Genomic DNA, 23849 nt, shown 5'->3' with positions numbered 1-23849 from the left:
AATATTTCGCAACTCATTGTGAAGCGGTGGGAATGAGAATCAGCACCTCCAAAACTGAGTCCATGGTCCTTAGCTGGAAAAGGATGGAGGGCCCACTCCAGGTCAGAGGAGTATAAGTATCTCTGGGTTTTGTACATGGGTGATAGGAGAAGAGAGCGGGAGATCGACAGACGGATTGGTGCTGTGGGTGCAGTGATGTGAACCCTGTACCAGTCCGTTGTGGTGAAGAGAGAGCTGTGGGTAGTGACCGAAAGAACGAGATTGCGGACACAAGCGGCAAAAATGAGCTTCCTCCGAAGGGTTGCTGGCCTCTCCCTTAGAGAAAGGGTGAGAGGTTCAGCCATCCGGAAGGGTCTCAGAGTAAAGCCGCTGCTCCTCCACATGAAAAAGAGCCAGTTGAGGTGGTTTGGGCATCTGACAAAGATGCCTCCTGAGGTGCCTCTTGGGTAAAGTGTTCTGGGCATGTCCCACCAGAAGGAGGCCCCAGGGCAGACCCAGGACACGCTGGAGAGATTATATCTCGGCTGGTTTGGGAACGCCTTGGTGTTCCTTCAGACAAGCTGGAGGAGGTGGCTGCTTAGGCTGCTGCCCCCGCGACCAGGCCCCGGAAAAGCAAAAGAAGATGGATGGATGTTAGGGCTGCCACGATTAGTCGATTAGTCGACTAGTCACGATTACGTCGACTATCAAAATCGTCGATGACTAATTTAATAGTCGACGCGTCGTTTGAAGCTTTGTAAGATCCCAAAAGACGCAGGAATAAGTAGTAGTATTTAAGAGTGTAATAACGGACTGAAACAGAAGATGGCAGCACTGCATGTACAAGGATGCCAGCTGCTGTTAAACCCCGAAGAAGAAGAAGCAGTGTCTATGGTGTCCGGTATCGTAGCTCGATACCGGACACCATAGCTCAAGTCTCGATAGAGCCGGTGAGAACACCGGACTCCTGGCAAATTGGTTTCAAGCCCACTGCTGTCTTTTGCTACTCAGGTTAAACATGATATATGAGTCACTTAGATAACTTAAAAATGTTATTGTTTGGTCTTTTTCAGTATTTTATTTGTTCCTGAGTAAATCGGTTTGGCTGAGATTAAAGTTATAGTTTTTACACAGCTGAATACACGTCAAGCAGACAACTGATTATCAGAAGTGTGAGATGGTCGAGAATATACTCCTGTATCCTGTTATATTTTAGATAGCAAGGAGCAGACAGCTGAGTTTATTAAACTCCACCAAAACAATTACAAATTTCATTAAAATTTAATAAACTATCATCTTGGCTTTTTTTTTAGTTAGCACATACCTTAACCTTAAGCCCCAAGGGGGTTTCTGAGCTTCCTGCTCAAAAATGTAATGCCCAAATTTAATTGATTATTTCTCTGCAATTACAAACTCTGTCCTTACAATCCTGGTATAAAAAATATAGCTAACACTTGTGAGATTTCATCAGAGGTGTAAATATTGAAGCAGATATTACTGTGTCACAGTTACTGAGACTGGAACACAGAAAAAGTAAGTATATTTTATCCTCGCCTAATTTTTTATTTTATTTTTAGCATATAACCCTTTTAAAAATATGCCTCAGATCACATTTGGTTCCAGGATTTTAGTAACCAACATATAAACATCATCTGTGCAAAGATTTATGTTTCTAAAGTGAAACAGTGAAAAATTACAGCCCTGTCAATACATGAATATCCAGACGTTGTACAAAAATGTCCAATTTTGGTTGAATTTTTTTGGTATTAAAAAGCAGAAATTAATACATTTTTATTAACAGGCCTAAAAATACTTTTTTTTTAAAATATATTTTTGAAGAATTAACCACACATTTACATGGTGATGGCCCTTTTCTGCAGTGTGCATGAAGCGTTTAATTGGTCTCTGGCCCTTTAAACTCCGAGGGGCTGTAACTTTGGTTTCTTTTGGTCAATTTGCATGATTGACACCTCTTTTTAATCGTTTTAGCCAATAGAATCAAAGTAACGATGCCACGTTCACGTCACTTCAACCAATCAGACGTTACAATGCCAAAATCCACGTGGGCCCAAATTTGCTGCATGTGGCGTCTGTCCAGTCACGTGTCTGTAGGTGGGTCTAAAATGAAGGTTGTTGACGGAAAACGGCTCTGATGCGGCTAGGTAGGCGTGGTAACCTCTGATAATCACGTGGCTACCGGCGAAAATAACGGAGGAAATTGGGACGGTAAGCCAATCTCTGTCTTAGCGCATTTGCGCCACTATGTGTTTTTGTGGTCTTCTTTTGCGGCTCATTCAGTGAATTTTGGTCTGATCGTGGTGAAACTTGGTGTGTGGAGTTAGTGATAGCTCTGGAAGCTAACCAGCCTATCTTTAGCCAATTACATGAAGGCTGGAAAATTTCCGGTTCGATTTTGTTTGTTTAGCGGTCTTCTGCACATTTACGTAACTGCTCTTTTAATCATGGCTTGTTTTCGATGTGTTTGGTGGTTGTAGAAATGGTTTATATGACATTTTAGCTGAGATTCAGAGGTTTCTGTGGATACCAAACATGTCTGGACTTATCATTATTATTATTATTTCTCACCCCGTGTTATAACCGATTAAATGTGATCTCCTCCTTTTTGCCCCCGGTACCGGGGGCGTGGGGCTTAAAGTTGTAAGCTAATAATAGTTATATAAGAGCAGATGCATGCTGGTGCAATAAGCTGTACGTTGTACATCCAATGGATGTTGAAAAGGCTCTGGAGGTCCCTGTAAGCACGTAAACCTGTGACACAAAAATCACCAAACTCGGACCACCACAGACTGTTTTCCATCGTGGTGATGAATAAAATGCTGGGCTAGCATGTAAAAGGGCATTTATTCCCTTCAAGGACCTGAAGCTCCATAAAGCACTCCTCCATTAGCCAAACCCATCTGTTCTCCGACATGACATTGGCCAATCAGATGAAATGAAGAAAAATAGGGTCAAAATTCGTACTTGTAATTTGAAACTTGAGTGCAGTTTCACACGTATTTTTTGGCTAACTCCACACACAAATTCTTTTTACACATACAAATCTTTATTACCCACACACAAATTATTTTTACACATACACATCTTTATTACGCACACACAAATTATTTTTACACATACAAATCCTGATTTACAAGTACAAAATATTTATGACCACAATTTGAGCCCATAGTTTTAAGTCTGCACTTCTGACTTGATGAGAGTGCGTCTTGTGCTATGTCATCTAAAATCTGTCATTTTATTTTGACACATGGCATGCCCATCAACTCTTTTGGGTTAAATATTCAAACAGGTCTTGAAAATGGAACAATATAGCAATTTGGTTACAGTTGCAGTATTCATTTTAGCAGTCAAAATGCCAATCGCCTGATCCCTGCTTGTCTGTGGCAGTCAAGGTATTAGGGATAGGGTTTGGACAGGGGTTAGGGCTTTATATTGGACTATTGATCACACCATGTGGACATAACAACTTTGCCCTGCTAGTCTGCTCACCTGAAATGAACTACTTTTTAATTGCTGTTAATTGTTTTGCTGCATTTGTTGTATGTATGAATAATACTAATAAATTAGTACTTGTGTTGGACCAATGAGGCTATGAGTTAAGCAAGACATTTTGAGGAAGTCAGTGCATTTCAAACTGATGACATGAAAATACCACAATGACACTGGTTCTTAATAAAAAAAAACAAAAAAAACAAACAGGGGCGTGGGGGAGCATTTTAGTTTATCACTTTTGTGGTGATGATTGCATTATTTAGCTTGGAACTTTTGTTAGAGCTCATCAAACAACGTGAGGCAGCACACCCTCATGTTACAAAATCAACCATTATGTCCACAAGACCGTTAGATGTCATATGTGACTTAGAGTGATTTCCCCGATTCAAATTGATTTTAGTTCTTAAATAATGCAATATCGATTCAATAAATCCTGAATTGATTAAATGATCAAAAATATATATGAAATAAACATATATATATACACATATACATTTATGGAGTGCATAAAATGTCATAGTTTCAATAAAGTGACAGTGAAGTGGTCAGTGTTCAGCAGTCTGATGCCCTGATGGAAAAAGCTGTCCCTCAATCTGCTGGTTCCGGACCAGATAGACCAGTACCTCCTGCCTGACGGAAGTAGTTGAACGGTGACTGTGACTGGGGTGACCTGAGTCTTTGATAACCCTTCCCGCTTTCCTCAGGCTGTAGATGTCCTGGAGGGAGGGAAGCTCCCCTCATATAATCATTTCGGAACCCCGCACCGCTCTCTGAAGAGCTTTGCGGTTGTAGGCAGTGCTGTTGCCATACCAAGTAGTGATGCATCCAGCGAGGATGGTCTTAATGGCACTGCGGTGGAAGGTCTTGAGGATGGGGGGGCCCATGCCGAATCTGTTCAGTCTCCTGAGAAAGAATAGGCGCTGCTGTGTCTACTTCACTATTTTGTTTCTGTGAACTGACAATGTGAGATCCTCCGCCAGATGTACACCTGGGAAACTAAAGCTGCTCACTCACAGCAGCACCATTGATGGTACAGGGGAAATTTGCTTCTCTACACCTTCAGAAGTCCACTATCATCTCTTTTGTCTTTGTGACGTTAAGGATGAGATGATTCTCTTCACACCTTGTAAGCTGCCTCATCACCTTTGGTGATAAGAGCTATCACTGTTGTGTTGTCCACAAAACCTGAAACAATGAAATTGGAGCTGCTAGTGGCCGTGCAGTTGTGGTGTAGAGTGAGTACAGGAGAGGGCCCAGTACACACCCCTGTGGAGCACCAGTTTTCATTATGACTGGGGATAAGGTGATGCTGCCCAGTCTGACCACCTGGTGTCTGTCAGACAGGAAGTTAAGGATCCAGCTGCAGAGAGAGCTGCTCAATCCTAGATCCTGCAGTTTCCTGTCCACCCTTTAGGGAACGATGGTATCCTTACTGGATAATAATTAACACACTCTATGAATGGAAAGAGTTGTAGATGTTGTAGTTATAGATGAATCTGAAACCAATTTGGGCCAGCTGAAAAATTCCATTACGATTTAAATTCTAAGACTAGTATAGAAAGTGAATTCCCATCAATTTCCATCTCTACATCTATTCAAAAACAACCTTGACCTTTTCAGTAACGTGAAATGTTGTGATTTCTGTAATATCATGATATTTTATCTCGCATTAAACTTTACTCCCCTTAGCTTTAATATTATATCAAACTCACCAGGTAGATGTGTCAATTAAACAGTGTTTACTGTCTAATGGACACATTTCGTTAACAAAATAATTATATATTGCTGCCTTATTGGGTTCTATATCTGTCACTTTTGCATTTAGCATGTTTTTGTTTTTTGTTTTTGTTCTCCAGGTTTCTGCTCCAGGATTTTTGTTTGACAGTGACAGCATCTATTTTTACATTTTCAGCATAGAGACATTACACTGATAATCACTGGAATGATGGGAGTTCCTGCATCCTGTGTGGTGGTGCTAACATTCATTCTTTACAGCCACAGTTTGAAAATACAAAGTACTCTGCATGTGTCTAAAAGGTAAGAATATACATATTGTTTTATTTTTTGTCTAGCTACAGCCTTACTGGCCTAAAGCAACTTTAATTATAAAAACACAAAAATGTATGGATTGGTATATGATATGGTATGCTGGTTCTTGTTTTGATGTGTTTTTGGTGTAATTGAACATGTTATTAATAATTGATTGTGTCTGTATTACTGAAGTTCTCAGGAAAATGTTCTGAATCCCAGTAAATGTGTATCCAGGACTAATCAGCAGCAGATAATAGCAAATCCATACAACTTCTCTGTGGATCTTCGCATGCCTGGTGTTATCCCAACTGGGGTAAGTCTGTTTCCACTCAATGTTGGTGTGTGTCTATCAGTAGGGCTGTGCGATATGACCAAAATCTCATATCCCAATATAAAACATCTATCGTCCCGATAACGATATAAATCACAAAAATGTAAAATTTTCTGTGAATCTCGGGCAGCTCGACTTGCGTGAAGTGTTTCCAGCTGGGCGTCGAGTACCTGGAGTCTAATGTTTTAACCGATACATGAAACTATACCTTCTCAAACATAAGTTGTAACGGCTGCCGTTTTCTTTGTGAGTATTTATTACACGGCGTGCTGCGGGGAAAAGCCTGTTCTAACATTTGACTCTAAGGTTTATTTTTTAGCACCTGACGGCTCTTTTTTGCGTCTCATCTGTAAACACTCTTCATACTCTTTCACGTGATTCAATTTATTTTGAAAAGTCTCAACAGGATCTTGAGCTTTATTGTGAAAGGTTTATGTGGAAAATAAACAAGCGGACATGCGGTGGTTTTACCGTCGTTGTTGCTAACAGGTGCTTGTCCGTCCGTAGTGTGGTTATATTAAATATAAGAGAAAGAAAGAACTTTAAGAAATTAATATAGCCACTACAGTGACCATCAAAACGATGAAAAAATATTGCCGTAAACAGTTATTTTGTGACACCATGAAGCAAACGATAGCGTAAAATGAAACGATAGATGTTTTTATATCGTCATCCGATATATATTGTTATATCAAACAGCCCTATCTATCAGTTGTTTGTTTCAGAAGTTTATGCGCACTTATCAAGGGTATGAATGGTAATTTGGGGCTTATAATTAGTTCTTTGACCTGTTCTTTTAAGTAAAGTAGAATGATTGTATAGCTTATATATTTAATGACTTTAAAATAAAAGAATTTAGTGCACAAGTTTAATTTTTAAAACATTATTTTTCTTTGTCCACACATATAATACATGCAGGCTCAAATATATTTATATATATGCCCAGTAATATTCAGTGTCCTTAAACAAGTTGTACATTAACCAAATACTTTTGGTAGCCATTAACAAGTTTCTGGCACAACTCTGGATGCATACATGATCACCTTTCTGCTTTTCTGACCTTTGCCAGCGCCATCTTACCGTTCCGACCATACACAAACATCACACGGGGAAGACAGGTCAGAGAGGTATAACAATGGAAAATGCACAACACGAGGAAAGACGAGGATGAAAAATAACTCCCCCCAGACTGAGCTCCAACAGGGAGATCAGTTTGAGAACAGAAAAAAAAAACGTCTCAGCACTAGGGCTGCCACAAGCAATTATTTCGATAGTCGACTAGTCACCGATTATTTTTGCGATTAGTCGACTAATCAGATCATGCATCCATTGGACATAAAACGTACAGCTTATTGCACCAGCACGCATCTGCTCTTATATAACTATCATTAGCTTACAGCTTAGGTATGTGCTAACTAAAAATAAAGACAAGATGATAGTTTATTAAATTTTAATGAAATCTGCAGGTTGTTTCAGTGAAGTTTAATAAACTCAGCCGTCTGCTCCTTGCTATCTAAAATATAACAGGACACGGGAGTATATTCTTGAGCATCTCACACTTCTGATAATCAGTTGTCTGCTTGACGTTTATTCAGCTGTGTAAAAACTATAACTTTATTTCTCAGCCAAACCGATTTACTCAGGAACAAATAAAATACAAAAAAGCCAAACAATAACATTTTTAAGTTATTTAAGTGACTTATATATCATGTTTAACCTGAGTAGCGAAAGACAGCGGTGGGTTTGAAAACGATTTGCCGGGAGTCCGGTGTTCTCACAGGCTCTAATGAGCCTTGAACCCTGGCTAACTATCGAGCTAGTGGGTAACAGACGTCTCCAAAAACGTCAGAGCACTTTTGAAAATATGTGGTGTCTTGATAAACTGAGCAGATATTTGAGGTTTACACAGCTACATTCTCGCCTGAAAATATGTTAAACTTTATTTTGTGACCCAAAAAGAATAATAGGAGTAATATTAAAACTAACTAGCTTCTGCCATTGTTGACTACTGTGCTGGGCCGCGCTATGAATTCTGGTACACAGCTTCTTCTTCTTCGGGGTTTAACGGCAGCTGGCATCCTTGTACATGCAAATACTACTACTTATTCCTGCGTCTTTTGGGATCTTACAAAGCTTCAATTGACGCGTCAACTATTAAATTAGTCATCTGCGATTTTAATAGTCGACGTAATCGTGACTAGTTGACTAATCGTGGCAGCCCTACTCAGCACATAGCACATGAATCATCACATCTCACAACACGGAAGACATAAGCTTTGAAGGCGCTTGGAGGGGGTGGGGAGTGTGTGTGTAGGTCTGTGTCAGTGTACATGTGTGTGTGTGTGTGTGTGTGCGTGTGTGTGTGTGTTCCGTGTTCAGGCGCATTAGAGGAGATGGTAGTTGTTTTGGTTAGTGCGAACAAACTGCTCCCAATTTTACAGTAGTCTAATGTCCGTCACTGGTCACCAGGTCTCTCAATTCCCATTTTTCTTCTTCAAGATGTTATCCAGATTGCAGAGCCATGAGCTTCTCCAAGTACTTATCCAAACAACTACTCCAAAAAAACACAGTCTGAGCACTCACAGCCCTGACCATCGTCTATCATGTCAGCCAGCCTTGTGGGATTTTGAAAAGCTGTATTCGCTTCTCGTTCTTCGATAAGCCAGGTCCGAGACAGCTCCATTCAACCAGAACTCTGTTATCATAGTTCCGAATTGGTAGATCTCATTCAAAGTCCTCCATCGAGAGTGTCACAAGACACACGATGCAACCGACCGTCGAGTATCCGGCAGCAAACGTCTCTGCAGGACAATTAGGCTCTCCCAAGCCTAGGAGTTGTCAGTTTCATTAGGGGACCAGTTGAGCAAATCCATAATTCTTCTTTAGGTTTTTAGAGAACAAGTCTGGGAGACTCTCTTAGGGATAGAGAATACGCGAGACTATACAAAAGACATGAGAAGCCAAGCAGGAAAGATAAGGGAGAGGGGAGAGGGAGAAAGTGCGATTGCCTCCGTCAACAGCCAAGAGAGAAATTTTGCCCCAGAGACAACAGATGTATCCCCTAATGGGATACATCGCTAAAGGTGGTTGAGAATAATGGGGCTAAGGTCCTGAAGGGTTTCCAGACAGACAGATCTGGTTGGCCACCAACCAGACACAGTGTTGGTTGACAAGGAACAGAAGACCACAATTGTGATACATGTGGTAGTCCCAAGGGACAGCAACATCAGCCAAAAGGAACACAAGAAAATGGAGAAGTGCCAGGGGTTGAATGAATAACTGAAGCAGATCTGGAAGGTAAAATCCACAGTGTTCCTTAGTAATAGAAGAATTGAGGGCTCTAACCCCAAAACTGGAAGATTGGCTCAAGCAGATTTCAGGCACAACAAAGGTCATTATCCAGAATTACACAATTAGTACCGCTATGATACTGTGCCAAAGCCTCAAACTTCCAGGCATCTGGTAGAGCACCCATGCTTGAGAAACATATAACCCCCCCCCCCCCCCCCCCCCCAGAGTGAAAGGGTTTTATTTTTTTTAAATACTGATTAAGGCATACTAGATGATACATAGCCACCTGCGATCCATCTACTGAGCTGACGATGTGGCCAGACTAAAAGTAGTCACCCAACCAAGAAAACAACTGCCCCAACTCACTTACAATGTCTCATCAGAGGAGATGTATACAAATGTAAACACTGCGCTATGCACGATCCCTATTAACAGTATCACTGAAACCAGTGAGCGCATATATACCACTGCGACAATAATCCTTGAAATACTTATAAGATATTATGTATAAGATCTATAATGCATTTAAAGGAAGACACCTTTGAAGAAGAAGGCTTAGAATTAAAATAGAATGGAATTGAATAGCTTCTCCGCGAATCGGTACCTGCTGGTGCTGGAGGGGTTTGTGTGTCCCAGGGATCCCAGGGGCTATGTTGTCTGGAGGCCTTTGCCGCTTGGTAGGGTCTCCCATGGCAAATTGGTTCTGGGTGAGGGACCAGACAAAGAGGGATTTAGAACACCCGTATGAGTAGAACATCAAGGAACAGTTCACCCTGCCCCGGATAGGGTGCCCCACCCTGGAGCCAGACCTCATCTCATAAGCAATGCCAGCCCATCCTTATTTAGGCAATCTCAAAGAAGTTCCTCCAGATGTAATGGTCTTCTGGCATGGCCTTTGGTCTATAGTTTACCTCACAGATTTTCACTGGGATTGATTTGAATTCAGTTAAATTCAACTCAATTTTATTTACACAGTTGGTCAACGTTTTAGAACACCCCAATTTTTCCAGTTATTTACTACAATTCAAGTTGTTCTAGTCCAATAAATAGTTTAAAATGATACAAAGGTTAACTGCCACAGGTAAAAAAAAAACCAACAACAACAACAACAACAACAACAACAAACCCCAACAAACCCAAAAGGTAAGGTTACCCAAAAACTTTTTCAGGGAACTCAAAATGGGTTAACAATTTAAAGCTGTTCTGCAACAATGGAGGTTGATCAAGCCTTGAAAGGCTTCGCCCCAAGTCCAGGACCCTGAGACTGCACACTAAGTGGAAAGGAGGCCAAGGACTAGTGAGTGTCAGAGCCATTATCACTATCCAGGGTGAAAAAACAAAATGCATGAGTACATCTGGAAGATGGCTGCAACTCATTGTGTGCTTAGTAAATGCCCCGGGCAACAGAAACCTGAGGAAGAACAGAAACGGCCCTGCACAGCATGCACCACCAATAGACAGAAAAGGTGGCTGATTCAGAAAATTTTTACCAATGGTTGGAGAAGGTTGGACTGAAAGATGGCTCAGACGCATGACTCATGGCAGCAATGGGAACAAGCTCTAAGCACGAGATCTATAGAGACTGGGGTCCACTACACCAGACAGGATCCCCAGATGCAGGGTCAAAGATGACCCTGAAACAATCTGGCATATAAATATAGGGTGCAAGATTGTTTCAGATAGGGCATACAGGAACATCTGTGCTGAGTATGGCTGTGTAAAGGTGGTGAGAATGACAAAAATAAGATCTTGTGAGACCAGATGCAGATGGAGAAACTAGTAGTTGACTAACCAACCAGACATAGCAGTGGTGGATAAGCAGAGGAAAAAGGCCGTAGTGATAGTTACAAAGTGATAGCAACTAGGGCTGGGCCATATTATACTGTTCACAGTAATACCAGTACAATGTTAGGCAACGATAAGAAAATGAAGTATCGCGATGGAATATGGATAAAACGTGCATGCACAGTGCCTTTCTTTTCATACGCACATGGCCGAAAAAGCATAGCGGCAACGGAGAATGAGAAGGGACAAAGCGCATCGTTGAGTGAAACGGATGAGCCAGAATAGGTTTGTAAAAATGGTGCCACTTCAGTGGTGTGGAACTGGTTTGGTGTTTGTCCGTCAGATACCCACCAAAGCACTTTTTTTTTTGGTAGAACGTGCAAGCGGGCCGTCGTTATTGCCGTATTTGTCAGACTAAGGCGTTCGTAAATCTGGGAGTAATCTTGGTCCTAAACTCCATCCCTTTCAAGTCCCAAAGTCAAACGAACACTGCAGCATCACTGAGAGTTAAAAACTGTCTAAATTCTTTCATCTTTAATAAAACGATCAGCATTGCTGCTTTGCCAGGTGTAACTATGAAGTTTAACATCCAGGCATCCAGGAAAACAGAATTTATTACATTTAGCGGAGTTAGAAGTTAGCAGAAAGTTAGCGGAAGTTAGCTCGCTACCTAAGCATGATATAGCATGTTCTGACTGAGAGATTTCTGAAAAAATTCAAATGTACAGCTCTGCTATCACTTCCAACATAAATGAAGACAGAAAACTAAAAAGCAGTGACGTTTGGAAGGTTACTGAAGTTGGGCTAGGTGGTATATAATGATGTGCTGCGTGATCGCTAGCGACACAGCTATGTTAGCATAACATAAACAGTGAAGCTAGAGGATGAACGCTAACACTTTTCCACTCGATAAAAGTTAACGTGAAGGTTCCTGATGGTTAGAGACAAATGCAATCGCATGGCAGGATGCTATAAACGGACCAAACTTCAGTTAGGAGAACAACTGAGATTATTCATCCACAATACAAGGTTAGTCATTAATATACTGCAACAACATGGGAATAGAGCAGCTGTGATAGAATACAGCATTAATGAATCGAAGGTACAGAAGTGGAGGAAACAAGAAGAATGAGTTGAATGAAGTTTGATTTATCTGACTGCTTTGTTTCGCTTAATGTGTCTTATAATCCCGTGCACCTTATAGTCCGAAAAATACATATTTGACTTTTTTATTTGGCACACTGCAGTTTAATGTTGCAAAGCACCTCTTTTTAACTTCAGTGGATATTATACATGGTTATGCTCAGGATATCTCAGCCCATTTCTACTGGAAATGCCTTTTGGTTAAACTTTCAGCAAGGAATTTGCATTCGCACTGTTAAATTTCTATATAGCTTTAATGCATCTAAAAAAACGGCTGCTTGTTTAAGTGAAAATAAGTGGATGGCATTTTTTTGTTGTGGAGTTGTATTTTGTCTCGCATCACTTATATCGTTATCGCAAATTTTCAAATATATATCGTGATAAATATTTTTGGCCATATCGCCCTGCTCTAATAGCAACATCAAGAAGAAGTAACACAAGAAGCTCGAGAGATGTGGAGTGTTAAAACAACATTGGTCCCCATGAGCACAGTGACCTCTGTGGGGCAGTGACCCCCAAACTAGGTGAGTGGCTTCAGCAGACCCCAGAGTGCAGTCCTAGATACTAGTCAGGGTCCTGTCTAGTAGAGGCTCTAAGACTGCGCTTTCCTGGACGGAAATCTTGGATATCCCTCCTGGGATCTGCTGAAGCCAAGGGGTATTAACTAGAGTATGTGTGTGCGTGTGTGTGTGTGTGTGTGTATGGGTTTGTTTATTTGTTTTCTCCATTTAGGACTCATTGATGTCATTGTTTTCCTTAATATTTCAGTCGGACACTTACCTTTGCATGGCATTTCCAGTTCCAACTAGGCAAGATGCATATATTGGTGAGTTTTATCTTTTATTAATTTATTATATATTATAAAACCTACAGTGATTGGCAATTACAAAAAAAAAAATTCTAGCTGACCTATAAGCTGGATACAAAGTAATAATGACAAGTTCAATTTATATCAACAGTTGAAATGGAAATTTTAAAGGCATCATTGCTATCACATGGTGTCACCATGATTACCTTTTGTATATCTCTTGTGTAAATTTATTTTCACAATATAATATTTTATTAATTTCACTAAAAAAAATTTGATAAAATTTCATGTTTTGAAACATTTTTCAGGGAACTAAGTCATTGCTAGCTTTAAATTAATTAGAGGGTGGTGATGATCTTTCTCCGATTGACCAGTCTGATGTATTTTCAAAGAATCAGGCTGTTAGTCGATAAGGCAATTTGTTATGTGTGAACTTCACTGTCAATTTGAAGTGGAAATTTTTAACCAGTGTTTTTCTCTTCAGTGGACTTCATACCTCTTGCCAGTATGGATACAGTCCATCACATGCTGCTGTTTGGCTGTCAGACCCCTGTGTCCACCCACAGCTTTTGGTAATGCCCAACTTTAAATTAATTTTGCTAGTGTTTTTGTTGTTAGGAAAAAAGCCAAGACCCAGGAACAAAAAAAAAGGACCTTGCGTAAGAAGTGCAAGTTAAGCCCCTTTTTTATTATTACCTACTCGAATAGATTTGCCACAGTTCTCCATGCTTTTCAGGGGTTTCTATTAGGTCATAGTACCAGGTACTGAAATACTGTCTGCTCAGCTGGGTTTTTAAAGTGATCAGAGCAGGTACTAAAATGTAATAATGTGCGATACCACTGATTTCCTTTCCGATCTGATACCAAGTAATATTCAGGGTGGTATCGACGATACTGATCCGATACCGATACTTTGTACAAAAACGTATTTTATTTACTGTATCTCAAATTATAGCATCATAATGATTACAGGATATCAGATTACTTGTTCTTATCACTTAATAATGCAGAATTATCATGTAGAAATAAAAAAAAAAAAGTTGTGCGCTATTTGAACACCTTGTCTGCCTGCAGCATAAAGTACTCCGTTAGAGAGTCTGTCTCACCCTAGCAGCACCTGTCCCTCTCCTCCTGTTCAGTTTGCCTCAACATACGCTCGTCATATTCCGTGATATGATTTACTCTGAGGTGTTTGACAAGGTTAATGATGTTTTGCCACAACCATACATGCCAACCCTGCTGATTTTTCTGGGAGAATCCCGAATTTCAGTGCCCCTCCCAAAAATCTCCCGGAGCCACCATTCTCCCGAATTTCTCCCAATTTTCCACCCGGACAACAAAATTGAAAAACCATATCGCAGAATTCAAAGCGCGGCCCAGCCAATTCCAGTTTCCAACAATGGCGGCAGCGCCTTAGTTTTAATATTACTCTTATTTCTCTTTCTGGGTCGCAAAAAAACTTTTAACATATTTTCAGGTGAGAATGTAGCTGTGTAAACTTCAAATATCTGAGCCAACCGACACATCATTTTCAAACCCCCGCGGTCTTTCACTAGTTGGGTTAAACATGATATATAAGTCACTTTGATAACTTAAAAATGTTATTGTTTGGCTTTTTCAGTGTTTTATTTGTTCGTGAGTAAATCGGTTTGGCTGAGAATAAAGTTAATAGATTAGATTAAATTAAAATTAACTTTATTAATCCCTTGGGAGGGTTCCTCCGGGGTTTTCACAAAGCTGAATAAACGTCAAACAGAAAACGAATTAAACAAAGTGTGAGACGGTCGAGAGTTTACGTCAGCACCCGGTTATATTTTAGATAGCAAGGAGCAGACAGCAGAGCTTCACTCCACCGAGGGAGCTCGTGACGTGCTACCCGGCTTTCTTTAGACCACGAAGGCCGGGTCCTCAGGTGGAAGCAGCCTCTGAATTTGGACACCCCCGCTGTTTCCGGGCCGGCCAATAATAACGGTGACATTTAACGTATTTTATCCGATAAATAAACACTGTAAAATGTATTTATCACCCCCCCACCCCCCACCCCCCCAACAGCCCTTTTGAATGTAACCCTAATTCTGAGGTTCTGAGGTGTCAAGGTTGGCAAGTATGGCCACAACACCTCACTTTTTTGCCACATGTATTGCAAACCACGTCTCAGCTGTTTGTGGAGGTAAAAGACGTCCGCACAATTACGCTCAGCCATTGTTGTGAGTTCGCACGCCAGGGGCTGTGAGTTATTATACAGCCGTATTTCACACATGACTATGAAAGGCGGAAGAGAAAGTAGTTCCTTTGAATGTAGACAATCCAAATGTTATAGTTTCTTTCCACTGTGTTCCTGTTAATGATAAACTACAAATTTACCCTAAATTACTAAAATATTGATATTTTAATGTGAGAATCGATTCTAGAACATAAATGATTGGTATCGGAGGAATCGATATTTCAGGATCGATCCGCACATCACTACTAAAATGTGACGTCGTCAGACTGCATGCCACCAATTGGCTGGTCAGTGCTGCCACTTGATGAGTCATGAGAGCATCTCATTCATGAAAAATCAAAACCACCATTTTTGAAACCCAGCAACAGTTGTAATGGAAAAAACTGTAATCTTAGACTATATTCTTATTTAAATACCTAACCATTATTAAAAAATGTGAACATCAGCACAGATCAAATCTAGTTTTGTTTAGTGCACCAATAATAGCTTTTTATTTTAGTTACCCACAACCACTGACTGTGGAAATGTAAATGCAACATAAAAAATGACTTAAGCAAGCATCATCTTCAAATGTAATATGAATCCCAAACTTGCACCTAGCTCTCGCAGGCCTGCCATTTCTCATTGGCACGAGAGTAGTACCCCTTCTAGCTGTATAATGGATTGGATTTATATAGCACTTTTCAAGGTACCCAAAGCGCTTTACAATGCCACTATTCATTCACTCTCACATTCACACACTGGTGGAGCAAGCTACGGTTGTAGCCACAGCTGCCCTGGGGCAGACTGACAGAAGCGAGGCTGCCATATTGCGCCATCAGCCCCTCTGGCCATCACTAGTAGCCAGTAGGGTAGGAGGAGGATATGTAGAAGGTTGGTGTGGGAGGGGGATGCTAGACATATGCCATGATGAGATGGAGCATGGTCATTCACTGTGGCAACCCGAAAGGGTGCAGCTGATGCAACATGGTTCTTTTGATTTGATGCTATACAACTGTAATTTGGCCGTAGAATTGCTCAATGACAAATGGTCAACCTGTCCTTGACTTAGTCTTACTATTGAGTTCTTAATGACAAATATTCTCGTATTGTAATATTTGTAATATTATTTGCTTGTGCGTTTGTCTTTCGTTATGTAAATGCCTCTATATGCTTGCTCCACAGAAAATGGCTAAACTGGAGATAGTTGTTTGTTTTGTTCTGTAACTGCCTTTGGGATTCACTGTTTTGTGGTAATTCATAAAGGGACTGTGGCAGTGTGCAAGGCACTTGTGAGGATGAAGCAGCAATTATGTATGCCTGGGCTCGAAATGCACCACCTACCAAATTACCCAAAGGTACGTCTATGACTTTTTCTGTATTGAACTGCTGCAGTGAAAGAGGGTGGAGTTTTATTTTTGGACATTTATGTTAAAAGAAGAATCTGTAGGTTTTATGTATATTGTTATGTAGTGTATGCTACTCATTTTTTTCCCTCTTCTTCTTTTACTGTTTATATTCATGAGGTCTTATGTCCATTGTTAACCACTATTCTCTGTATTTTATCAGATGTTGGCTTTAAAGTTGGAAGAAGTTCAGGAATGTCCTACTTTGTACTGCAGATTCATTACGGAGATATTAGTGCTTTCAAAGGTGAGTCCTTTTGAAACATAAATATAATGTAATAAAAAAAATATTATGTGCTCAAATTAAGCAGCTCAAATTAAAGCAGCAGTAATTCAGTAAAAATCTGGAAAGATCCAAAGAGTTTGAAAAGTAATTTTAAATACTACACTAAGACCATTCACCTCTGAAATAAAATGTTGCAATCTTTTATACCAAGTGCAATAACTTCGTCTAGTGTAGCAAGTATATATCATTTCTGATATTTCTTTTTTTTCTTTTCTTTTTTTTTTATTGAGCATCAACAATGTAGTACAAAGACATAGATATAGCAAGGCCACAATGCTCCTTTTTATATATTTACTCCACCCCAAGAACATATTGGACACTGATCCAGAAGGAGAAAGAAATTAAAATAAATAAATGAATAAAGTGAATTTAAATGAGATACAAGGAAGTTCACCATTTTTGAAGATGTGCACTTAAAGGGGAATAGTTTACACAAAATGAATCCCAATCACACAGAAAAAAAAAGGATTTACGGCAGCTGTCAAGCATCATTCAGGTGGATATGGTTTTAATTTTCTCTAAATGTTTTAGCAATGTATCCCAAACAGCAAAGAATCTCTCCTTCGACCCCTTGAGAGCGTACTTTATCTTTTCCAACTGTATAAATTGTGTCAGGTCACTAAACCACAAAGCCGCTTTGGGTGGCTTTTTTGACTTCCAATGCAACAGTATCTGTCACAATCAGCAGGGCTGACTGTGTGTAGAGTGAAAGGTGGACCCAAATGCAGACGGAAACAAAATGTGAAACATGACTTGAATAACAGAAAACGAGCCGTTTATTGAGGCTGGCAAAATAACTGTAAACAAAAGGCAAAATGCAAGGCTAACAATAAACTAAACTGGATGAGCTAAATTAACTAAAAACCTACAACAGGAACGTGGACTTGACATGAGGAAACTTGACACAACTTCTTGGCTTGCAAACAAAGCAGACGATCTGACAATGACACACAGAAAACAGAAGACTTAAATACACAAGAGGTGATTAGGGGAAGTGGGAACACATGGAGGAACTGACTGAGGACTGACATGAGCCTAATGACAGGACGGGAAGTGAAACTAAATACAATGAACAAAGAACACACGACTCCTTCAAAATAAAACAGGAAACACTGAAACTAGACATGACAACACAAGCTTAACAGACCTAACACGTGATGAACGATACAAGAACTCAAACATAGAAACCAAGGAAACAATAAATAATAACTGCCTTTCCTTAACTAAAGCTAAATAGGAATGACACATAAACTAATCACAAATCTAAAGTGAGACAAATACAAAATGAACTCAGAGCGCTGGGTCAGAGACCCAGGCTGTGACAGTATCCTTCTGCGTACAAGAAGTGTAGTGAAAGCGATTATGTTTTTATGACTCTTCCTTAGTGTTCTATATCCTCTCTCTGTGACACCAAATATGCCCATAACTGCATTGGGTTGAAGCTCAACATTCAATGCCTCGGACAATGTTTTGAAAATTGTTGACCAGTAGGCTTTTAAAGTTGGACATGACCAAAACATATGTGTTAAATCGGCAGAGGAATTTCTACATCTCTCACAGCTTGCATCTATGTTTGGAAATATTTTGGTTAGTCTTGCCTTGGAGTAATGAATGCGGTGTAGAATCTTGAACTGTATGATGTTTAATTTGGCACAGAAAGTGCTGTTGTTTACTCTTAAAAGGGCGCTCTCCCAGGTCTCCTCCTCCAAAACCATCCCCAGCTCATTCTCCCAGTCTGCTTTGATTTTTGGCATTGTTATATTCTGAAAGGAGGCTATACAATTACTAATTCTTGAGATTAGGCCTTTAGGCTTAAATGTCAGTTTCAACAGATAATCTAGAGCAGTAAGTGGAGTTATATTTGGAAAGTCAGGGTTGTTTTCAAACCCAAAGTTCTTTCGAAATTGAGCCCATATTCTGAGGGTTTTAATAACTATAAGACTGGTGGTGTGCTCCCGTGAGGAGATTGGAAGGCTCGAGGTGACCAAGGCTCTAAGAGAGGTGGCGATGCAAGATGCCGCTTCAATTTGGCACCAGTCTTCATCAGGGGTATTGAGCCAGTATATGATTTTTTGAACATTTGAGGACCAATAGTAATGGCGGAAATTTGGAAGGCCTAAGACGCCTAGGTCTTTAGGCCTCTGTAACCGATCCAGGCATATTCTTGGTTTTTTCCCATCCCATATAAATGAGATGAGAGCTTTATCAATAGATTTAAAAAATGATTTTGTAAGGTAAAGTGGGATACACTGAAAAAGATAAAGAAATTTGGGGAGTATGTTCATTTTTATACAATTTACCTTCCCTGCCAACGACAAATGAAGTGGCTTCCATTTCTTTAAGTCTGATTTGACCTTTTCAAATAACGGACAGAAATTTTCTTCATAGAGATTATGCAGATCTCTTGTTATATTTATGCCTAGGTATTTGAAGCCATTTTTGGCTGTTTTGAAAGGTGCAGCACTATTCTGTATTTGAAGAGCCAGATCGTTAACAGGATAACATTCGCTTTTACTGAAGTTCAGTTTGTACCCAGAGAAGGAGCCAAAGCTGCTTAAGGTGTGAATAATATTGGGGACAGATGAAACAGGATCAGATACATACATTAACAGGTCATCTGCATAAAGGGACCCATCCTATGGATACCCGCAATTGATGGCAAGGTTTTGAGTGTAATAGAGAGGGGCTCTATGGCCAGGGCGAATAACAATGGACTGATTGGACAGCCCTGACGGGTACCCCTTGTCAACTTAAAATAACGTGAACATTTACCATTTATGATTATAGAGGCTTTGGGTGAAGTATATAAAAGTCATTTCTGATATTTCTAACATTAGTTTTCTGTTGTTTTTCAACCAAACACACAGTTGTAGGTTCTCTACATTTAACCTTTGGTGAATCTCTCAAACCTAAATACAGTATTGTACAAAAGTCTTGAGTCACCAGTCATATCTTAATATTTTGCTAGGAAATGGGAAGTAGGTGCACAAAACACTGTTTTGTGCTGCCTGTCTGCTGACGGCCTCCTATAACATGCTTCAGCTTCACTCTACATGGATGCCTTTACCTTTCTGCACGCCTTCCTATCTGAAGAACTATAAAATTTTCCTACTTGTATAGTTAAATAAATATCTACTATATTACCCAAAATGATTTATCATTAGTGGACAATGACAGTAGGTGCAGGATTTTTTTTAGAACCATTCCTTTAGCAAAAGAAGCAAGGAAACACTTCACTACACATAACACTTCATTACTGGCAAATTGTACATAAATTATCAAAAATAAAAATATTATTCTGCACAAAAATGTTCCCCATGGATTAACATTTCTCCTCAACATGTTTAGGACTGAGCTTAAACATTTCATACTTTGTTTAATTTACAGTAAATGCATCAGATTGTATAAAATATGTCATGAGAGGACCACATATCTTTTGGGGGGGAAAATCAGCTGTTAAGAACTTAGAAAAACAGATTTAAAAAAAAGTATTAAAATATACAGTTTATAAAGTTTTTATATCTACAAGAGACAAGGCAAAACTGTTGGTTAAACAGTGCACATTTGCTCAACCAAGTGATTTCTCAGAGATGCTATTCTTAAAGTTTTAGCTGAGCTTCCACTTGCCAGTTTTATCAAACTGGATTTGACACCTTCTCTTCTTTATGAAGGCTTTCCTTGCTAACTTGCTAAAGGAGTTATTACAAACTTTCACGCACTACAGTCCATCTTCTCTATATCACACAAGTTGTATCTAACTTGGGTACCACCTAAATTTGGTAAAAGTGTGTCAACTTTCTTGAACACTGGCCTTCACGTATTAGCCTCTGGCCTTCTAGCCTGGGCTTATCAATTTGAGCTAACCAAGCAAGCCAAGGAAACTGCTGTTCTGTGTCAAATCAAATCAAATCAAATCAATTTATTTATATAGCACTTTTCACAGGATAAAAACCACAAAGTGCTTCACAGTAATATAAAACAGAAATACATAAAATACATTAATAATAAAACACAGCAAAAATCTAATTAAAAGCCAATCTAAATAAATGAGTCTTAAGCTGCTTTTTAAAAGAATAAATACAATCAAGGCAACGTAATGATGTAGGGAGAGCATTCCACAACCTGGGGGCCACCGCTCTAAAAGATCTATCACCTCTGGTCTTAAAACGAGTTCGTGGGACTACCAACAGCCTTTGATTAGAAGATCTCAGGCTGCGAGAGGGAGCGTGGGGTTCTAAAAGATCAGAAATGTAAGCAGGGGCATCACAATTCAAAGCTTTAAAAGTCAGTACCAAGATTTTAAAATGAATTCTGAAATGTACTGGAAGCCAGTGTAATGAACGTAACACTGGTGTAATGTGCTCTCTTTTCCGTGTCTTAGTTAAAAGCCTTGCAGCAGCATTCTGGACTAACTGGAGACGCTCAAGATTCCTTTTGCTCAAACAAAGAAAAAGGCTGTTACAATAATCTAAGTGAGAAGAAATAAAAGCATGAATAACCATTTCTAACTCAGATTTAGACAGCAAAGTTCGCAGTTTGGAGATGTTTCTTAGCTGAAAAAGGCAGTTCCTAATTAACTGGCGAGAGTGTTGTTCTAGGGACATGGCAGAATCAAAGATCACACCAAGGTACCTGAGGCTCAGGTGAACAGATGAGCCAAGAGAACCAAGATGCTGTTTGATTAGAGATATCTGGTTGTCAGGGGCAATAATTAATGTTTCTGACTTCTCAGAGTTCAACTGTAAGTAGTTGTCACCAAGCCACTGTTCAATGGAAGCTAAACATTTAATTAAAGAGGATAGTTTATGGACTTCCATCGGCTTAAAAGAGCAATAGAGCTGAATATCATCAGCATAGAAGTGATAAGACACCTCAGGGAACTGTCTAATTATAAGTCCTAGAGGTAACATGTACAAAAGAAAAAGAATAGGACCCAGAACTGAACCCTGCGGTACCCCACATCTCAGATCTTTAGAATGTGACATAAACCGATTTGCAAGTTTCATTATCACTTGTTCATTGACTTCAATGGGCCAATATTTTTACTTATTAATATTAATAATATTGGCCCATTGATATTATTAATATTAGCTATTTATTGATCCCCCTCTATCAACATTTATAACAACCAATAAATAAAAATTTATAAAGTAAACAAAAGATGGGTGAAATATCCCCCAACCATGTTATAAGTGTTGATTTTGCATATTTGTCCACCAGATGGTGCACTGCAATTTGCCAGTTGCAACACCTGTGTTTGAAATGCCAAAAACACACCAGCTGATATGAGCAGAGTAGTGCAGTGCATGAATGAGTAAATAAAGGACTTCACATAATGACCCATATGGAAAAGATATATATAAATCTTATAAAGTTTGTATCTGTCTTGTATGAAACTTGTATGAAAAGCATACAAGAGTGAAAACACATATACAATCCCTTGAAAAAATATATAATGAAACTTGCATGTTTTGTATACTTACTAAAAAAATATATGAAAGTAATGAAAAAGTGGCCACTTTCATGAGTAAATCATATATGTTTTTACTATTTCTTTTCCATATGGGGAGTGTTTGTCTATCCCATATGGAAAAGAAATAGTAAAAACATATATGACTTACTCATGAAAGTGGCCACTTTCATGAGTAAATCATATATAAATCATATAAGGCTTACATGATTTACTCATGAAAGTGGCCACTTTCTCATTACTTTCATATATTTTTTTAGTAAGTATACAAACATACATACATACAAGTTTCATTATATAATTTTTCAAGGGATCTTATATGTGTTTTGACTCTTGTATGCTTTTCATACAAGTTTCATACAAAACAGATAAAAACTTTATAAGATTTATATATATCTTTTCCATATGGGATGTTTTGTGTTGGAAAGAAAAAGAAATTGTCTGATACATTAGAAGATCAGATTTTTAAAACACCAAATATCAGTATCTTCTCCAAAATCTACATTGGTTAGGCTCTGATCATTTATGTTAATCACAGCGTAACTGTATAAATATCATAGTCCCCTCTTATTTGCCTGTTGCAGATCACCATAGAGATTGCTCAGGACTTACTTTAAGAATGACTTCTAGGCCGTAAGTAATGAGTTAAATATATGAACTTTTCAGTTAATAATGAAACAAAATAAATTAGAAGATGTTTTAACAGTTGTTTCTTCAAGACTGCTTTCTGGTTGAGAACATCAAAGAATATAAACATCAATAACCTGAAAATAAACATTTCCTTCCAATCCACTAACTTTTTTTGTTTTTGTTCTTCTGTTGGACTTCTAAAAAGGCAGCCATTCATTGCTGGCATATATTTGCTCATGTCTGTGGACACAGTTATCCTTCCAGGACAAAGAGGTATGCTATAAGTCTTTTAACATAGCACAGTCCAACCTGCAGTAAATCGTGTGTTTGTGTGTGACAAAGTCTCATTTATGTGTTTATGTACTTTGTCATATAACAAAACTAACTTGGATAGCGTCTTTATTTGTAAGTAACAAATTGAATAGGTTGATTTTGTTCATCTGGACGTAGCGTTTTGAGAAATGTTTCGTCACTCATCCAAGTGACTTCTTCAGCCTCAGCTGACTGCAGGTTTTCCCAACCTTGTAAACAGTACATTGCACATTTTATTTCTGTGATTGCAGCCATTCCATAACTCTCTGTGAATGTTACTCATGGCCATTGATCTATCGTCTATGATCAATGGTTGTTGATCAATGGTCATGAGAATCTCCATATTAATGATCAAGGAACTGACCTCACAGCCCAGTGTTTGTTTAGTGGGCTGGTTTCAGTTATTGTGCAATATACTGTTTATAAGGTTGGGGAAACCTGCAGTCAGCTGAAACTAAAGAGGTCACTTGGATGAGTGACGAAACGTTTCTCCCTTTGAATATGCTATGTCCAGATGAACAGAATGAACCTTTTGGAATTTACTTATCTGGATTATTGAGCATACATCAAGACAAATTGAATAAATATTTAAAAGTAAAGCCAGCTGTTTCAGTCTGTTCACAAATGCTTGATAGAATGCATGAATGGATAAGTCAGAAGA

The 23849-nt window shown here is 39.1% G+C and overlaps 1 protein-coding gene across 3 annotated transcripts in view; it reads left to right on the top strand.

The window, feature by feature from the left end:
- Positions 1-23849, top strand: part of pam (peptidylglycine alpha-amidating monooxygenase) — a 53338-nt gene that overhangs the window by 1939 nt on the left and 27550 nt on the right. Inside the window, exons 2-9 of one of the 3 annotated variants that reach the window (XM_087843966.1) lie at positions 5405-5529; positions 5716-5836; positions 12842-12899; positions 13366-13453; positions 16351-16442; positions 16654-16737; positions 22831-22879; positions 23082-23149. In XM_087843966.1, coding sequence (XP_087700092.1) covers positions 5435-5529; positions 5716-5836; positions 12842-12899; positions 13366-13453; positions 16351-16442; positions 16654-16737; positions 22831-22879; positions 23082-23149 — 655 coding nt within the window. In that variant the 5' untranslated portion in view covers positions 5405-5434. Of the gene's footprint in view, positions 1-5348; positions 5530-5715; positions 5837-12841; positions 12900-13365; positions 13454-16350; positions 16443-16653; positions 16738-22830; positions 22880-23081; positions 23150-23849 lie in introns of all 3 variants that reach the window. The other 2 variants (XM_087843967.1, XM_087843965.1) reach the window with 2 other exon arrangements.

Source organism: Neolamprologus brichardi, chromosome 7 (genome assembly GCF_056152115.1).
Source record: "Neolamprologus brichardi isolate AB-2024 chromosome 7, ASM5615211v1, whole genome shotgun sequence".
NCBI lineage: Eukaryota > Metazoa > Chordata > Actinopteri > Cichliformes > Cichlidae > Neolamprologus > Neolamprologus brichardi.
This window is presented reverse-complemented; position numbering and strand designations above follow the sequence as displayed.